The 19,835-nt window shown below is 37.0% G+C and overlaps 2 protein-coding genes across 2 annotated transcripts in view; both read left to right on the forward strand.

Moving 5' to 3' along the window:
• Positions 1-276: 276 nt before the first annotated feature.
• On the forward strand, positions 277-14,762 carry LOC144452427 (uncharacterized). Its single transcript, XM_078143519.1, has 12 exons — positions 277-343; positions 751-880; positions 1,374-1,458; positions 7,519-7,607; positions 9,671-9,784; positions 10,322-10,412; positions 10,533-10,666; positions 11,066-11,255; positions 12,269-12,327; positions 12,776-12,898; positions 13,343-14,710; positions 14,745-14,762. Exons 3-12 carry the CDS (start codon positions 1,398-1,400, stop codon positions 14,760-14,762), a joined length of 2,247 nt encoding a protein of 748 aa, XP_077999645.1. The 5' UTR covers positions 277-343; positions 751-880; positions 1,374-1,397.
• LOC144452020 (uncharacterized) overlaps positions 14,526-19,835 on the forward strand; it is a 52,676-nt gene continuing 47,366 nt past the window's right edge. Inside the window, exons 1-5 of the mRNA XM_078143015.1 lie at positions 14,526-14,833; positions 15,271-15,370; positions 15,827-15,921; positions 16,338-16,451; positions 16,764-16,803. Coding sequence (XP_077999141.1) covers positions 14,783-14,833; positions 15,271-15,370; positions 15,827-15,921; positions 16,338-16,451; positions 16,764-16,803 — 400 coding nt within the window. The 5' untranslated portion in view covers positions 14,526-14,782. The remainder of the gene's footprint in view (positions 14,834-15,270; positions 15,371-15,826; positions 15,922-16,337; positions 16,452-16,763; positions 16,804-19,835) is intronic.

Raw genomic sequence — 19,835 nt, forward strand, 5'->3', positions numbered from 1 at the left:
ACCTGGCCAGAACCATGAAAACAGTTGCATGCATGCATGCAAGAAACCAGGTTCAGCGCATTGCCCCTTGGCGTTTATAATTACTAGAGAGAAGATTTGCTTGAATACCGAACATTTTACGAAGGATAATACAGTGTGACATCAGTTGTACCTTCCTATGAATACATCACACTCGTTTGACCAGTCATAAGCGTCATAAAGTACCACGTGACTTAAGACAGGGACCGATCCCAAATATATTAAACCTATTTGCAGAGGAGTCTGGGTAATCCAGTACAACGTTTGTAAGTCGGTCGTGTAGTGTAGGCTGTTGCATTTCTTGAAAACATTGTAGCACCTGCAGGTAAGTAGTTGATTTTATTTTATTTCTGCTTGCTCTTACAACAATCAGTTACGCAGTGTTTCATTTCGCACTAATCATTTGGTACACTTTATAGCTTTACTAGTGTAAGGTGCGCCTTTTAAACTTTCATGTCTACAGGGAGTGTCCCGTTCGAGTCGCGTTCCAATCACCCGCCCATGACTGACTATATCTTTTTTTTAAAAAATGGGTCAGCAAACAATCTCCTGAAATTTAATCAACACTTGAACAACCTTCGTCTACTTCCTGCACTCCAAGCAAACATACAGGTACTGTATAACTGACGAACATGGGCCCGCCCTAAATCAAATCTACATTGGTATGAAATCGAACATGGATCCTAGTTTTGTTTTAAACAGATACTTAACCAACTTTACATATTATCACAGACTCGAAACCACGTTGGACACAAACTATTAAAGAGGAGAACACGCTAAGGAAAAAAACACCCCACGCGTGGCTTTTACCACGGCGAAGTTCTAATGTGTATCTGGTGAACAAGAATTCCCTTTTTCTCACGTGAGTAGTATATTTTCGTGTATGTTATTCAATACTAAGAAATATTTCACCTTGGCACTTTTATGAATGGCTTTGCGATCACTGCTGGAAGCTGGTGCCTCACCCCTAAATAGAAATTATATGGTCTTTACATGTACATGCTGTATTTGCAGTGAATGTTATGCGGGTGAGTCGTAAATTAAAACTGAACTATGTTAGCTGTTCAAATACCAAGCATATCTTTAATACAGTACAGTTTGCGTTACCTGTGTCTCAGAGAGTTATATAGGTTTTTAAAAAACTTTCCTTTACTGTGGACTGTGTAGTGCATAACATTGGTGGCGTCTTATGTAACAATTGAATGTCTCTTGGTGTGAGTCGACAACGCATTGCTCTTACTTTCTTTAAAAGAATTGTTCTTCGTTGCAATTGGTACCTGAGATGAAAGAAAACCAGATTTAAACTTTGACATGTTTCCAATTTTAAAAAGCTGACTTTTTTTATTGTTTGTTAGTTGAGACGCAGAATTGTGAAAACCATGGAGAATTTTAACGCTGTAAGAGAGTGTGAACGGCTGAAGGACGCCATAGAAAGTCGTGGTGAGTACTACACACTGTTTAGATACTGATTTGCAAATCTATTGCAATCGTCGGAGTTCTCTTTTTAACTCCATTCATTGTATATCTGGAGCGATACAAATGCAAATCATAGGTCAGTGGACTGAATAGATTCAAAGTATGGTAATTGTTTTTTTATGCTGTTGTAGATAGCTAATAGAAATGCAAATCAGAGACCAGGTCCCCTCAATGGCTCTAAACGAATCGCGATTGTTGTTATAACTCTCTTAGATAACACCCACTGCAGTGGAATATTGATGAGCGTCCACACCCTTCTATCTGTTGTAATGTTGTTGGAGTTATATGTATGTGTGTGTGTATGTATGTAGGTAGGTATGTGTCTGTATGTATGTATGTATGTATGTGTGTGTGTATGTATGTATGTATGTATATGTGTATGTATGTATGTAGGTAGTTAGGTATGTAGATTGTAGGTAGGTATGTGTATGTGTGTGCATGTATGTATGTATATGCACACACACACACACACACACATATAGTGTGTGTGTTTTCACACGTTTGCTCGTTTGGCTCCATAAATCTTCATTATTTGATATGTGTTCTTTCACTCATGACATGTATCTTCCAGTAACTAAAAAGAATTCAACAGTGTCAATAATACGAATCAAACTTTTGTGTAAAAGTTCTTAAACCACAATAAATCATATTATTATGGTAAAATAATAACTTTCAAGTGATGACATACATCCATGTTTTGTAATAAAAAAAGTTTAAGAGTGTATGGACACTAGACTTTGTGTGTGATTTTGATAAATCAGGTTTATTCGCCCATATGACGTCGCATTTTATCATATTTAACCGGAAACACGAACGATATTATTTTTAAACTACAACAAAAAGTGATGTTATATAAAATTATGGTAATGTCAATTTAAAGCTTTGTATTGCGATTTGAAGGTATGCATATTTGAATGTTGATAACGTGTGTGAAAGAAATGTAGCAGTGTTTATTGTCTTGTATAGAGTGACATATCTTTCTATTGTAAAAAGACAAAGGTAGCGTCGTAATTCCGGTATGGAATTTTGATGTGGGAGAAGGAGAGTAGATATGTCGATGATATTCACTCGCTTGTATAATAAGAAAATGCGTGAATACATTTATGATTAGCAGGGACACATGTGAGCTTTGAAGAAGTGAAAGTTTTTTTTCAGTCAATTGCTATTAATATTAGGTATCTTAAGGGGTCTAGCTTTTGTACCTGAGACGAATAAAAGTTTATTAGCATGTCCTTCGCTGTGCTATTCAGAGTTAGAATAAAAAAAATGCTTACCGGTTTTCTTCCTGGTAAAATCCCAGGCGCATCAGCTTTTATTTTCAAAACTATTGTTGAACTTGACTGGATAATTTTTTCGTAACTTTTTTTCATTCGATGTTTGCAACAAAATGACATCCTAGCATACCTTTTTACACTTCTAGGATTACAGTAATTATATTTGTTTGTGTTGGGAGTCTTCATCATGATGGTGCCTTTTCACACCTTTAAAATCTACATATGGGACACTGAAAAATCTATGTGATTAACAATAGACACAACCATTCACACTTTCAGAATATAATTACGGTTTTGTCTGAACGAGACAAAAAGTGTTCGTCCTTATAAAAGACGAGGCCATGCCTAGAGTCATAAATTAGTAGTTAGCTTGGACGCTAAAAGCCAGGTTTTGTCTCAGACCACTACTACTAGTTAGTGGTACGAGGTTTTGTGGGCTCTATAGACCCTTACTAGACGTCATTTACTGTGGAATATTGTCATGGAAATTCACAGAATGTCTTCACTTTTAATACTCAAACAAGGAAACCACGTAGAGCAATTAAGCATAGAGACCCCTGTTTGAATCCTGTATGTATGTATGTATGTGTGTATGTATGTATGTATGTATGTATAATTATGTATGTACGTGTATGTATGTATGTATACATATATATTTATAATGTAGATGGTTTAATATATACGTATAAATCACCTAAACTTTATACTGTAGTGGTTGATCAGCTATTATAGATTAGAATGTAATAAAATGTATGATGAAGTCGGCTACATAAGTGCTGTGTTCATGATCACATTTCGGCATAGCTAGGTACCTGAAATACGTGTGTGCAAGTCAAGCTTGATGATGACCCCCCCGGATACACTGAGTTTACTGAGGGGTCAAATCTATCAACCAGTACGCTGTAACGCACTGCTACAACGGTCTCAGGTTATGCAGTACACGTAGATGCCCGACTTTTAACTCATGGGTAGAATTGAATTCTTACAAATTTAATTGATTAACACAACATTTGACGTTCGCCACATAACAATTTTATAACAGCAGATGCAGGTATTATAAATGTATTCTTGATAATTAGACTGGGTCATTAAAACAGTTCAAACAAGCACCCTATAAAACAACCATAAAACGCTATAACGTTGCTTGTTAGGGTTTTGAACATCATCACATGATCAATTGTCATAAATTAAAAAAAAAAGTATTTGTAACATTAACAACGGGAAACAAGATTTACCACGTCAGTGAAATCAGACATTGCTACGATGTTTGCAAACGTGTCATCCTTGGTCACAGTTTGTTCTTCGTAGACTCAATACTATAAGCTTATATGCAATATATACAAATTGACGCACCCTCCCTCCGAAATTATATTCATACATATTGTAATATATGAGAACACACCCCCTGTCGACAAGATGACATATTATTCTGACCGTGGAAGTATCGGGCGGGGGGGGGGGAGACTCCCCTAGTAATACATCCATGTTCTGACTGAGCGTCATTGGGCAACATAGGAACTACTATTCTCATTTTCTGATGGACGATATGATGATGTTGCAGTGTCTTTTTATGTAAAACTGAATATACCAAAAACAACTCCATAAAACTCTAAAAGTTATTGTGACCTGAATAGAAACAGCGAAACACGAGACAGTCTACTTTAAAAGGCAAAGGGGCATGACAAGGATTATATATGGAGTATACCTACAAATGATATGTTAATTGTGGACTCTCAGAAGTTCAACAACCTGCCATGGGTCAAGGGTCAGTCTATTTGTTCAAAACAAAGCCGTGTGCATGTTTGAATCAATGGGTGCAGGAATAGTACAAACTATATGGCAGGAACCCACCCGGAATCTAAGCTCTTTAAATGAAAAAAAAAACATAGTATGGTGTGTCGCACGAGTTGACTTTTTAGGCTTGGCATGTACCATGTAAAGTTTTGTCAAAAAGAAAAGTGAACGAACTTTGTTACAGCTAACACGTCATCATAGATATATTCTCCAACTACTTATTATTCAAACATAACAATCGTGTTGTTTTACCAATCTTTCTAATGACAAAACAGCAGTGATATCTTGCGTTTTTTTATGAACTATTTTTTTTAAAAGATCAAAACTTCTTCATTGAAACTAAGTTGTTATCACTTTAATAAAATAAACGGTCTTTCATTACTCCTAGGATAACGAAGTCACTATAACATAGATGTTTACGTAACGTCAAGGTTACAACTATTCTAATGTTAAAGCACATTAAACAGGGTAATAAATATGGAAACGGATGCCAAAAACGATCCTAAGTGCGAAATTTGAAAACAAATGACGTGTTGGCATGTGTGAGAAAAGAGCCAAACAACCTGGCAACTAAACAGATATTGTCTACGTCATAAATAGTTCATTCTGAAACCTTTAATATTTAAATCGAGGGTACATCATTAGCACGCTCCATTTAAGATTCACCAGGGACAGGGTGACTTGACGTTCTCGTTCACTCTTTTCTTTGGTGTCAACTTCACTCTTAATCATTCATGCATACTAATAAAGGGAGAGTCGAGTCATGCTTATTTCTGCCTTTAGTACACTTGTATTGATTTTCGCCATCAACTTATATATTATTTCGGGTGATACAATACCGCGTTGATAACTTACTCAAGTTTTGGAAGATTGTTATAAAGTCCTACTGCACTTGACATGTGTTCAAATATAAAGAGTGCCACGATAAAGAGATTATAGTAAATGTGTTATCATCACTAGATGTTTCCCAATAAACCTATGTAGGAAATGCCCAAAATGGCTGAACGCATGTCAAGTGCAGTAGGGCAAGATCTGCCAAATTTCAAAGTTGAAAATGTTGCCGACTTGGAGATTTTATTTTATCTCCCAAAACCATATTTAGTTGATAACAGTGTTAACGAGTGTGCTAAAGTTAGATGTTAGTCTGACTGGAGTTTTCATATGTAATGGACCTTATGGTTATTGAATCTTCAGTATTGTGTGTAACTGTTGTTTTTTTCTTGACCATGCTGGTTTTGAAAAAAAAACACCTGTTTGATTGAGTGATTGATTGATTGATTAGGCCAAAACGTAAACTGTTTTCTTGGTTATGCAGCTATCATGTCGGTTGAAAAGGTAAACGACTTTAAACCATTGTAAGCTTTGAAATATATGAAAAACCAGTATACGCCCCACGAAAACATGTCGAATTTAGTTGAGAACAACATGTGTCTGGCAAAGCTTTATAAAAAGTTGGTTGTGAACAAAAGAATAATCCTATTGTATTCCTAAGAGTTGTATGGTCCCTCGGGAGTTGAGATAGTATAAAGCGCAGCTATAGGTTAGTCCCAGGGTAATGAGTTTGTAAAGCGCTTCGAGCACAGTGCGGGAAAGCGCTATATAGAAACTGTGTTTACCATCATGGGTCCACTGATGAGATACTAGTAATGTGAGAACATGGGATGGATGAATTGGCTTTTAATGACAGTACTCCTCACTGACAAATGATATATAATGATCGAACGATGACCTTTTACCTTTGACCCCGCAAATTCAAAATAAAAATCTTTGAATAAGTACTCGTAGTCAGAATGACATGTACGGTGCTCTTTTTTTGTCAGTGTAGTGATGAAGTACTTCTCTTTGAGTCGAATAATGCAATCAGCTTAGCTGTATAAATGAGGTCTTGTCACAACATGTTTGTCAGGTATATGAACATTGAATATGTGTGTGTTTGGGGAGGGGTGGACGTAATACATGTTGAGGGTTATGATATATATGGAATTTTATGTGCGTATTGGTATGTGTTTGGGAGTATGTGTGAGTATAGGTGTGTGTGTGTGTGTGTGTGTGTGTGTGTGTGTGTGTGTGTGTGTGTGTGTGTGCACCAATGCTGTGGAAGCAGGTGGGTGTGCGTGTGTGTCCAGCCTCTATACTCGTCTTTGGTTGGTGTTCTATTCCAGCGTGGTGTAAACACAATCACTTCTTGTGTGCTCATATTAAATTCAAGGATGGACATGATACAAAATAACGAGATATTTACGAATATCAAAAATTACCATCACCGGTGAATGCTCACAAAAAACAAAATTGGGGGAGCAGACAACAGTGAACCGTAGTTTTTTTGAATATTCGTGAATAGCACCATATTTTTGTATCATTATATCCTTGAATAGAATATTTTACAAATGACTGTGAAAGTAAACCTTTAGAAGGTTTTTTTCATTATACCAGTGCCATTTATCAGACTCACCACGACATTATTCCATCATTGTGGAACACAGGTAGAACCTTCGGCCTGTAACAATGGTGACGTATTTTTTTTGGCGCGAATGACGTCAAAAGATTATGGTCACATGACGTTGAATTGATAGGTTGGGACTCTGCAAGTAGCTAGTGACTGTGCACCCCTTTTATAGATGGATCTCACATCATTCTAGATTGTATATTTGTCACTTTGATCTGTTATTTTGATTCAAACTTCAACTTTAATGAGAGAGAGAAATAAAATCAATATTCTTTACTGTGCACCGTCCTTTTTGGGATAACTTTTTTAACTCAGTTCTGTCACTGTTGTGTGAATGCGTAAAGGTAGTTTCTATAAAAAGAGTTGACCTTCGTGTCTAGCCCAGCATTTTCCTTTTGCTATTTGACTTTGAAATAAGGGTCTGTATTGGTTGCAAAATATCAAAAGTTTGCTGAGATTACATATTTATAACAGACTATAACCTTATTTCTTTGTTGTTCTACATTACAGATACTAATGTTCTTATCGAGGTTTTGACCAGTACCAACAGTACACAGAGACAAGAAATTGTGAGGCAGTACACTCAACAATATGGAAAGGTTTGTTCGATATTATTGATATAGACTGGAGGGTAGCAATTTTTTTACGTAGGAGTTTTTATTTCATTGTTATCCGGGTCACGTTATGATCCTGCTATCGTGAGAAAATACAACGACTTGTTTACCCAGGTATGTCCATTCGCATACAGGTGTTAAGCAATTCATTGTGGTTTTCTTTTATTTTCATCTGGGACATCAATATAACATTGCAAATGAGTCTTCAACAGGATAGGCGCACCTTGACACTAGCTTGTTATTTTAAAAAAAATGCATCTTTAGGTAAATATCAAACGAGTTGTCAAATTTCATCTTGCATAAATTCGCCCTTTTTTCATTCAACACACGTGTATGACTCAGCACTGTGTACACAATAGAGTACCATACAATAGCTTGGTCTTAAAAAACACAAAGGCGTCTCTGTTGTCACAAAAAGCTGGGCTTTAACATCAAAGAGAAAATGTGAGAGCTTGTTTTTATTTCTTTTATTATGTTCATTTCATACCTATGACGTATTGAAAACGTTCGCCTCTGGGCGCACCTTGGTTATCGATATGTAAGACCCTTGATCATAGAGTTACTTTTTTTCAACTTGTAATATATAACAATGAGAAAACGTGTAGGTAGTCTGGACAATGAATAGTATTCTATACAATACAGTCTGATAAGTGTCAGAGACAGTTAACAGCAAAACTTTCAGGTAGTCTGTACACGTGTGCAGTGAAAAGTATTCAATGCAATGATGTCTATGATAAGTGTCGGGGACAGCAAAATTTGAATATGGTCTGCAAACTGAATAGCAGTTCTAAATAAATTCGAGTTGTACACACACGTAATTGTATGTAGTCGAGAAAAGTTACAATCTATCGGTGTTGATGGGAAAGTTTGCATCTTATATCACAATGTCTAACATTTTGGTCACTCAGACCCTTTGACCTTTTGCAAAAAGGTCGGTTATCCATCCCATCATGACCACAGAATGATAACTCCGAACGCTTTCATCTTAGCATGCTCAATTGGCTATTGCAACATCCGACGTTTAGTTTCATTTTAGTTATAATTAACGGAAAACAAAAAATGGCTCCATGTGAATTTACTTCGCGACAAAGTTATATACTAGTACCTGTCGCTGTTTTTGTATTGTTGGTGAATGTACTTTACACGGTGTCGCCTCAAGCTGTCCTCAATACGTGAGGAACTTTAAGAACGCCGATAGTTGTACTATATTATTCAAAGTTGCAGGCATATATCTTCTTAGATGAGGCTCCGTCTTTGTTCCATTATAGTGCTTAGGTCATTGAAATGTTAGAATAGGTTGTTATGCTGGGGTAAGAGTTCATCTTTTATCACTTATTTGACACTTCCACAGTTGACAAGAGTGTGATGACCTCAGACCGTGATGAGATAAGCCGATGGTGGCGCTGTCGAAGTCGCTTCTCATAACGTCAAAGAATCTGGCGTCACTTTTACAACATCGTTGAAAGTTTTACAAATTTAATGGCTTAGGAATAATACATGTTCGATTAATAATTGACTACACACTGTTGTTTAAAGATTTCCTACGGACATGTCATACTCATTTTAATGGAACACCACTAGCTATATACACGTATAGACAAATTCATTTCATATATTTTTTCCTGAGATTGCTGAAATTAAGATCCAAAACATATGTCCGAATCATTTTTTCGTTGATATTTTCATAGTTTACATACTACGAACATTTTGACTGGAATGAATTATTGCACAGAAGGATGATAACATACACAATACGACAAAACTATTGAAACAATTGTGTAATGTTTCTATATAACTTTGCGGAAGAAATAGGTATATGTCTAAGTCCTTAGTGGGAGAAGAGAACGTGTGTAACCGTAGTGTTTCACACCACAGACAAGAAAGAAACCCTTACTTGTCTATGTTGACACATAATGTAATAGAAAGTTATGGTTTTATTCCACATATTAAAAACCAAAATACACATTTATTTTACATAACCTCTGTACTACCCGACAACATCGTTAGATTTATCAGTCACGTGACATTATTATAATTTTTAATTTCAGAATCCGGTGAAAGATGTCAAGACATTACCTAGTTCAAATTTTCGTAAAATATGTACTGGTCTTTTGAGATCACCAGCTGAATATGATGCCCATTGTTTGAAGAAGGCAATGAAGGTATGTGATATCATTTCCTTGTTCTCATATGAGGTCAGGTTTACATAGTTGAGAAAACACCTGTCTTGGCCGAACTATAGAAACAGGGATGACAGTAACGCCAGATCTTGGTATGGAATCGTAAGCCTTGAATAGTAGAATCATCTATCGTTGCCACTAACATTTTGCTAGCTTTAGCCCATTGAAAAATACTCCATATTCACTTGTAACGGTTTAAGACTTGCACTAGTTGTCGATGTACTGTATACACTGGCTTGATGTCCGTGTGTAAATAGTAGGAGAAACAATCGTGACTTTTGAATTGTTAGCCAACAATGTGGGAAGCTCAAAGTTTTATTTTTTTTACATTTAATTGGCAATCACACAAATAGAAATAAATACAGTAATATACTGCACCAGTTGAAAATAGCAACTTAAAACAATGGTCCCTGTTTCAGATAATGTACCAGTAGAGACTGATTTAATACTGAAAGTATTGAAAGACAACGGAGTGTACAGGGAACAAGAACTAAGTATCGTCTTTCTTCTTTTATCTAGGGACTTGGTACTGATGAAGACGCAATGATTGAAATCATCTGCACACGCAATAAAGAAGAAATTGAAGAATTAAAAGATGTCTACAACAAATGTAAGAAATCATATATTATATGATATGAGAGAGAAGGAGAGAGAAAGAGAGAGAGACAGACAGACAGACAGACAGAGAAAGAATATTTTCTAATATTGTGTGTCCCATTTCTTCAAACAGTATTTGGAAATACCCTTGAATACGACGTGGTTGCTGACACATCCGGGGATTTCAGAACAGTAATGGTGTCATTACTCCAGGCAAATCGCTCTTCTCAAGATGCAGACCCTATCCTGGCAGAGAAAGATGCTAAGGTACGGGAACAGAAATATTCATACTTAGACTTTCCACCACGGAAAACTATATTGGTTTGAACGAGACAATGCAAAATATTCTAGCGTTTTGAATATCGAGATAAAATTCTTTTGTAGGCTTGTCAATAAATATAATTTAATACTTTGAATGTAATAATCATACACCATTTATAGGGTTATAATCACCATTATTCTGCTCATGAAAATTCCGAAAACAATTGAAGTTCTATTTGTTACTAGTTTTTCAAATCAAGCTATCGATTTCGATTGAATTGATCTGTAAGCACGCCAATAAGATCAATATATATATTTTTAACCTTTTAAATCACTTTTGTCTTTTTACTTTTTAAAGACCAAAGTATAAACAGGTATAAAACTGATATTGTATTTTTTTTTCAGGCATTATACGACGCCGGTGAAGGAAAATGGGGCACAGACGAGTCAGTGTTCAACACCATCATGACCTCACGTAGTTTCAGTCAATTGAGGGCGATATTTGAAGAGTATGATAAACTGTCCAAGAAGACAATAATGGAAGCTATTGAGTCGGAAATGTCGGGAGATTTAGAGAAAACAATGAAAGCTATTGGTAAGGAAGACGAGATAAAACTTTATGATCTGTCGATCAAGATGTTTACTTGTTCACTAAAAGAACAAAAACACAGGAGACGAACAATGAACGGGCTTCAGCAATTTGAAAAAATCAATAAGAAAAATAAAAAATAGTACAATAGATACGAAGGACAAATATATAAATTACAAAAGGGGTTTATGTTCATTGAAAGTAAACACGGCTATAAACACGGTTACAATAGCACGAATTATGAAAGGCGATTTGTTAGCTACCCTATTTAGATGCCAGATTTTGGACGAGATGAACCCTTCAACATGCCGTGCGTTGAACTCTTGAACAATCTATTGGTCTGTAAACCGAAAGAATGAAACCATAGTGCTAGTTTCGAAAAAAATCACTATTCTGGATATATTTTCATAAACTTGTAAGGAGAAACTGTGGATGCCGTTCTAAATAAAAGTTGAAATATAAATTAATGGCGTCATTCGACAGTAAAGTCCAAAGTATATTAATGTTATCAGTACATTCTCTCTGACCTACTTGATGCCCTTGTTCTGCAACATATTTTTAATGTTGTGATTACTCAGGATGTAATGTATAGAATTATAGAAACGAATCAAAATAACATGGAAAAGGTATTCACATAATTTTATTTTTCTATGATTGCGCTCAATTTTTGATCGACGCATTCTGTGACGAGACCTTGTTCACCTGTGTATAGAATTTGTGGGTTATCACGGGTACAGAGGTACATACACGTCACGGTTAATTAAAACGCATGTTTTCTTTCTATAATATTTAATTAATTCCATCGTTTTAATTACTTTTGCCTGTTTATAATCTTACCGAATATAATTGAATTCACTGTAGTCAATTATCTTCACTACATTTAATTAATTTTATCTCGTGTATCGTTTTTTTTAATTAATTCTTGATAGCATTTAATTAATTTTAAATTCCAATTTATTTTACGGTATTTATCTAATTTTACTGTACTTTATTAATTATCGTCTCTCATTATATTACAGTTCAAATTGTGCTAGACAGAACCCTCTACTACGCCCAACGATTTCACGTTTCCATGAAGGTAAGTGAAGGCTACTTCTAAATCCACAATTTGAACGCAAAGTTTTTCGTTCTTCTATATTAAATCACTCTCGCGCCCCTCTGTTCCAAAATCGTCTTCAATCTTTTACTTTTTCAGCAAAAGAAATGTACGATTCTCTTGTGTCAGACGATCCGCCATTTTGACGAACTTTATGTAAAGTTCATTGTATGACGACACTTACTAAAACAAAAGAGCATACCTCACGGTCTCGTAAATGAAGTCTGAAAGAATTTAGTGATGTTTCCCAAATAAAATTATGTTAACTATCCATCATAGTCCACTTTATAAACAGATATTCCAGCCGTCAAATGATGTACGGTGAACGTCAAATCATGTACGATGAAGGTATATACATGGTTAGATAGTGAATTTTGTCTTGTGGAAAGCAGTAAGCTTATCTTGCTATGTTCTCAATGCGTTTTTTCAGGGACTTGGCACGAAAGACAGAGGTCTGAGGCGAGTGGCTATTAGAACTTGTGGAAGTGAAATCTCAGCGATTAAAGTCACCTTTCTGGCAGAGTATAAGGGCACATTGGCAGAGTGGATCAAAGTACGATTTATTTATTTATTCTTTATTTATTAATTCATTTACTGATTTCATTTATTTACGAAACTCAATGTTTGCATTTGTTGCACTGTACAATGTTCTGTCGTTGGTGGCGCTCCTATAGTCTACGCTTCGCTGCACGAGTGTTGATTATAGCGCCACCAACGGCATATCTTAGTGTGTAAACGATCTGTAAGTGCCCCTCCCTGCATGATACATTCTGGTGCTATCACTATGATATACACTGTGATTTCGATATGTTATAAAGGTATTGGTAGAGTGGATTGTATGTAGATTTAAATCCCAAACATGGCTAGCTTTTTAACACTGATTCAGAATTGTTGTACACACATATTTAGTAACCATGGTAACATTGCCAAATCTAGACGTTGGATTATGAAACAAAACTGTAGTGTCTTTAATGGCATTTCTCATATTTTATTTCAGGATGACACTTCAGGTGATTATCAGGAAATTCTCTTGGCTCTCATTGGAGAACCACTCGTAAAAGAAGATTCATCATCACTAAACATAGGAGGCAGTACTGATGCCAAAGTAGGAGGAGGAGCAAAGCTTGGATTTGGAGGAATAAAAATAGGAGGGGGAGGGGGAGGCATAGGCCTTGGAGGAGGAGCAGGAACTGGCAAAGCAGACATAAACCTCGGAGGAGGTGGAGATGTTGACCTTGGAGGAAAAGCAGGAGGAGATATTGATCTCGGAGGAAAGACGGGAGGAGGCTTAAACCTTGGTGGTGGAGGGGGTGGCATTAAGCTTGGAGGAGGAGGCGGAGGCATTAAACTCGGAGGTGGAGATATTGACCTTGGAGGAAAAGCAGGAGGAGACATTGACCTCGGAGGAAAGACAGGAGGAGGCTTAAACCTTGGTGGTGGAGGCGGAGGCATTAAACTCGGAGGTGGAGATGTTGACCTCGGAGGAAAAGCAGGAGGAGACATTGACCTCGGAGGAAAGACAGGAGGAGGCTTAAACCTTGGTGGTGGAGGCGGAGGCATTAAACTCGGAGGTGGAGATGTTGACCTCGGAGGAAAAGCAGGAGGAGACATTGACCTCGGAGGAAAGACAGGAGGAGGCTTAAACCTTGGTGGTGGAGGCGGAGGCATTAAACTCGGAGGTGGAGATGTTGACCTCGGAGGAAAAGCAGGAGGAGACATTGACCTCGGAGGAAAGACGGGAGGAGGCTTAAACCTTGGTGGTGGAGGCGGAGGCATTAAACTTGGAGGTGGAGATGTTGACCTCGGAGGAAAAGCAGGAGGAGACATTGACCTCGGTGGAAAGACGGGAGGAGGCTTAAACCTTGGTGGTGGAGGCGGAGGCATTAAGCTTGGAGGAGGAGGCGGAGGCATTAAACTTGGAGGTGGAGATGTTGACCTCGGAGGAAAAGCAGGAGGAGACATTGACCTCGGAGGAAAGACAGGAGGTGGCTTAAACCTTGGTGGTGGAGGGGGAGACATTAAGCTTGGAGGAGGAGGCGGAGGCATTAAACTTGGAGGTGGAGATGTTGACCTTGGAGGAAAAGCAGGAGGAGACATTGACCTTGGAGGAAAGACGGGAGGAGGTTTAAACCTTGGAGGGTTTGGAGGGGGAATAAGCCTAGGGGGTGGGGGAGGAAAAGGCAAGGGTGACTTAGACCTTGGTGGAAGTGGTAAGGGAGACATAAATGTTGGGGGAGGTGACTTACAACTTGGAGGTGGAGATGTAGGAGGAGGTATTGGCTTTGGCAAAGGAGGTGGAAAAATAGGAGGAGGAGGTGGAAAAATTGGAGGGGGACTAGGGGGTGGCATAGGCCTAGGAGGAGGAGTTGGATTAGGGATAAGTACAAATGGAGTGGAAGAGGAGATCATCAAAGTAGAAAGGGAAGAAAATGTACAGATGGAGATTGGAAATCTAGATTTCAATGCTGACATAGACGGTGAAAGGAGGGTAAGAAATCAACTTTGTACATTAATGATACCAAAACAAAGTAGACACAATGTGCACTGATTTAAAAAGAATGGCCGTCCCTTTTCTACTCTACACCAAGTTGTTTTTATCATGACAAATACGAAGATTAGTCAGTAAAACACACAGTGTATACTTCTAGAAAGGTGACAAGCCTAGTAATGAATTACTAAAATGTCTTGTATAACTTAAACTGGTACGTTTGTTTCAACATGTACATATGGTGTTGCGTCCGTACAGTAAGGTCGTATCTGCCTATACAATTACATAGCAGATGCAACCTTTCTGCATTGACGCCAAGATGGGACTATTGTGTTTCTATATTAATAATATATATCTCTATGCAGGGGATAGTAAGTAGAATTATTAGAAAGTTTCGAATTTAACAGTCATTTATGTTGTCATTCACTTCATTTCAGATGAAATTGAAAACTGTTAAACCCATGGCGAATTTTGACGTTGAACGAGAGTGTCAAATACTGAAAGATTCAATGAAAGGCGTAAAACGTCTTGGTTCAAGTAAGTGTTCCTGTAAACTCATTTGTGAGATGCTTACGTTGTCAGGTTATTTACAATTTCACTAGTGTGTATTATTTTCTTATCATCAATGTTTCAGAAATTTGGTCCTAGGTTTGGAATTACTAGCATTAATGTCGTTTTTCTCTAATGTACATTCTTAACATATTAAACCTACTTTTGTTGCAACCAACTTCTTTTTCATCAAGCAACGAAAGCTACATTTGTTCAAAATCAATCAGTTAATTATTTATTAAAGTTTTCTATCTCAAAGTGTAACATGCAGTTTCTTATTGGATTGCTTGGTTGTATGAAACAGAGCCAGTGAACAGTAAACTGCAACAAGCTGTACAATAGTTCCAAGAATGATTCAAGTTAAGGTTTATGTGTATATGAGTTTGTGTGGTATGTTGTACTTTTTGTGGATGTTGAATTAATAACCCTTTGTTTAAATTGCAGTGAGGGTGAAGAAGGGTCTGATCGAGGTCCTTGCTGGTACCAGTAACGCCCAGAGACAGGAAATCGTCAAACGGTACAAGGCGATGTTTGGAAAGGTAAGGATGATCTAAAGTTGATAATTGGGAAGGGGTGTTGGATAAGAGATGATGGGTGGGGTGATACTTTTCAATATAGAGACATCTTTCCAATAATATTTCAAGGATAAATTTTTGGTATGTATGGAAAGATTGATATATCACGCTTATATATTTAGGAAGAGGAATTTTCATCACATGCAAGTATGCTTTATTATACACATATTATCAATAATAGTGTTCCACTCAATTTCTCATTTCCATGTGAAAAAAACAGAAAAGAAATACAAACAAACATCTTTGCAACAATTATGGCATTGCTTACAGCAACTTCATGACTTTGCTGTAGGCTCTGCGATCCTATGAACTGGAAACTCTTGCATTGCTTGCACCGACCACAACACACAATTAACATACACCCATTTTTTCTTCTTCAGGATCTAATAATAGACATCAAGAGCCATACCAGTTTCAACTTCCGTGAAGTCTGTGTAGGACTGCTGAAAACACCAGCTCAGTACAATGCCTATTGCTTGAGGAAGGCAATCAAGGTGAATATAAATTATAATACTCATGTGTCTTCCTGGCAATGCTAAAAAAATAAGCTAAAAGGTCAAGAATCTTGGACTCATTTGAATGCATTCATTGGTGCATCATATTGATATTAATTTTAGATAAGAAAATTGTAATATAATATTATTTGTACATGAACATAAAGATTCACTTTCCGAAGCTAAAACGTTAGAAAATACTTCAAGGGGATTAATTTTGTGACATGGGCCCTCTTTGTGCAAAGGCACAGTGAAGACATTCAAGGACAAACAGAATACTGAATGGTAAAGTTTTTTGTTTTTTTCTGATAGGGTCTTGGTACAGATGAAGATACTATGATTGAAATCATATGTACATGTAATGACAGACAGTTGGAAGATATGAAAACAGCATATCTTGAAGGTAGAGTATATTGGATTGTTGGAATATCTACATAAAGACCTGCTTCTCTCAAGAAACAGTGGGAATAACTCAAAGAAATGTCGAGAGAGAGAGAGAGAGAGAGAGAGAGAGAGAGAGAGAGAGAGAGAGAGAGAGAGAGAGAGAGAGAGAGAGAGAGAGAGAGAGAGAGAGAGACACACACACACACACACACACACACACACACACACACACACAATAATACATCATTCTAATAGGATTTTCATAATTTCTAAAAATAGAGTTTGGAAATACTGTAGAAGAAGACGTAGCTGGTGATTTATCCGGACATTTCAAGACGGTGATGGTATCTATTGTACGAGGTGGTCGTAGGAAAGGACTGCCAGATCAAGCTCAAGCTGAAATAGATGCCAAGGTAGGATTGCGATATTAATTATGAATTGACTCACCAGAACCCAGTGTTTACAAAAATACCTTTATTTCCTGGAGTGGCATCCCCCTTTTAACACCCATCAATAAACTATTTACCTTTATCATTGATACAACATGGCAAATTAATGTGTATGTGTTCTTAATCATATTTACAACTATCTAATTTTTCCAGGCACTATACGAAGCTGGTGAAGGCCAATGGGGAACTGATGAGTCAGCCTTCATCAATATTCTTGTCTCCAGGAGCTATAAACAATTGGCGCTTATCTTCAAAGAATACGAAAAACTATCGAACACGACTGTATTGGACGCCATTGATTCAGAAATGTCTGGGGATTTGGCCAAGTCAATGAAAACAATTGGTAAGTAAAGAGAAGTGGTGCAATTGTACAACAACTTAGGTACCTCCGCTGATGATTAATAAAATGATGTTTCACATGTTATTGACCTCACAATTACGAAATTTTCAGATGAAATGTCGACCCCATATTTCAGGATTTTTTTCAAGGTCATCTGTTTGGGGTGGCATATACCAAATTTGTTATTTCTCTGATTTTTTCACAACACAATAAATGTCCTCCTTACATCATTGCGATTAGTGAGATTCTAAACCGTAGGTGAATTTCTGCCGTAATTCTGAGCATAAAAAAATATATAGCGATACTTTGGTATCAAAATAACGATCCTTTCATCTCTTTACAGTACGAGTTGTATTGGATAAGAATTTGTACTACGCCCAGAGATTGCATGGCTCCATGAAGGTACGTCGTGAATTTTATATATATATAGTGTGTGTGTGTGTGTGTGTATGTGTGTATGGAGGGAGGGTGTTATGTAGTTATATATACACTTTGAATGAAGAAAACTTGGATGGAAGTAAATTATTATTTTCTGTTTCTTTGTACCATGAATAATCATGATTTGTTTCTTTCTTTGAACAGGGACTTGGTACCAATAACAAAACTCTCATTCGAGTAATCGTTCGAACCTGCGAGGGTAAACTGGTTGAGATAAAAGATGTCTTCCAACGTGAGTACGGCGATACCCTAGCAAGCTGGATCACAGTAAGTATTATTTCCTGGTCAGCGTTGTACAGTGTTACCTTTAATATGTGTATATTAAAAAACAAACTTATTGGAAGGTGTATGTAACTTTTTTATCACATGTGTATAATCATTCACTGTACAAGCAATGGATATCAAGCATTCATGTTAATGTTTAAAGCTGCACTCGCTGCACCTGGAAAGATTTTTGTCACTGTTAAGTTTGATATAATGACATACTCATAATATCTTACACTCTGAATATGATTGAATCATCTATGGATAAACAATGTAGCTATATATACACAAAATATGGTACAATAAATCCAGTCGTTGACAAATTAATTTTGGGTCCAAACCCAAAAAGCAGCTCCCCAATGTGATCACTATTTCAATTGATCCCTAAATAACATGGACAATGTCTAATTATTGGTATCTTACTGATTTTATTGAATGTATTGTCAGTTGTCTTATTGAAAAAAAATAACACTCTAGTTAAAGCTAGAGCAGCTTTAACCAATCAAAGTGAATGTTTATACAAAGGTTCACTCTGATTGGTTAAAAGCTGCACTAGATGTAACTAGAGTGTTATTTCTACCAATGATGATTGCTGAATGGTATTGGTTTGAGGTGTATAAATCACATTAACTGGGCCATGGTTAAGGAATAGAGGCGCAAATATTAGGGTTTACTAGCATGCATCAGAGAGAATTGTGTTACAGCCACTTCTTTGGGTTAAAACCTTAATTTCATGTTCTAATAATAACATACAAACCACAATAACATGAAATGTTTGCTTTCAGGATGACACATCAGGTATCTATCAAAAAATACTCTTGGCTCTTCTTGGTGAGAGAAAAATCTCTGCTAAAGGAGACGACAACAAATCGCCAAAGAGTCCAGACATAGATGCCAACATTGACCTTGATGGAGTAGAGGTCGAGAAAGAAGAGAAGGTCAAACACGGGAAACACAAATTCAAGTTTGGCATCAGTACAAAGGGACTGACTGATAAATTTAGATTTAAGAAAGACAGTAGCAAGGCAGAGATGCGCCTTGACGGAGACATGAAGGTGGAAGGCGACAACAAACTAAAGATGGATGTTGGAGGAGTTGATGTTGACCATGACATATCGATTGATGGCGACAACAAGGTTGACCTTGATTTGGAAGGACCAGATGTCAAAGGCAAGGTCAATCTAGGAGGTGCAGGTATTGATGTGGACGGTGACCATGATATTGGAGGAGTGAAATTCAGCGGGAAAAGAAAGGTGAATTTTGACGACAATTTCTATCATTGATACATTTACAACTTATGCTGATCATGTACTATTGAGGTTTTACTTTATCTTTGCTAACTAAACAATTTCCACTTCGCCATTACGAACGAGTGTACGCAACAAAGGTTGTTTTATCCTAGGGGAGGTGAAAGGTTTTGCATCTATCATCTCCTATCTTAGACTGTAAGATACGTTGTGACGTTTCACCCTCACCGGCCTCCTCTCCCACTGTGTTAGGGGTTGGCCG

Source organism: Glandiceps talaboti, chromosome 22 (assembly GCF_964340395.1).
Source record: "Glandiceps talaboti chromosome 22, keGlaTala1.1, whole genome shotgun sequence".
Lineage (NCBI taxonomy): Eukaryota > Metazoa > Hemichordata > Enteropneusta > Spengelidae > Glandiceps > Glandiceps talaboti.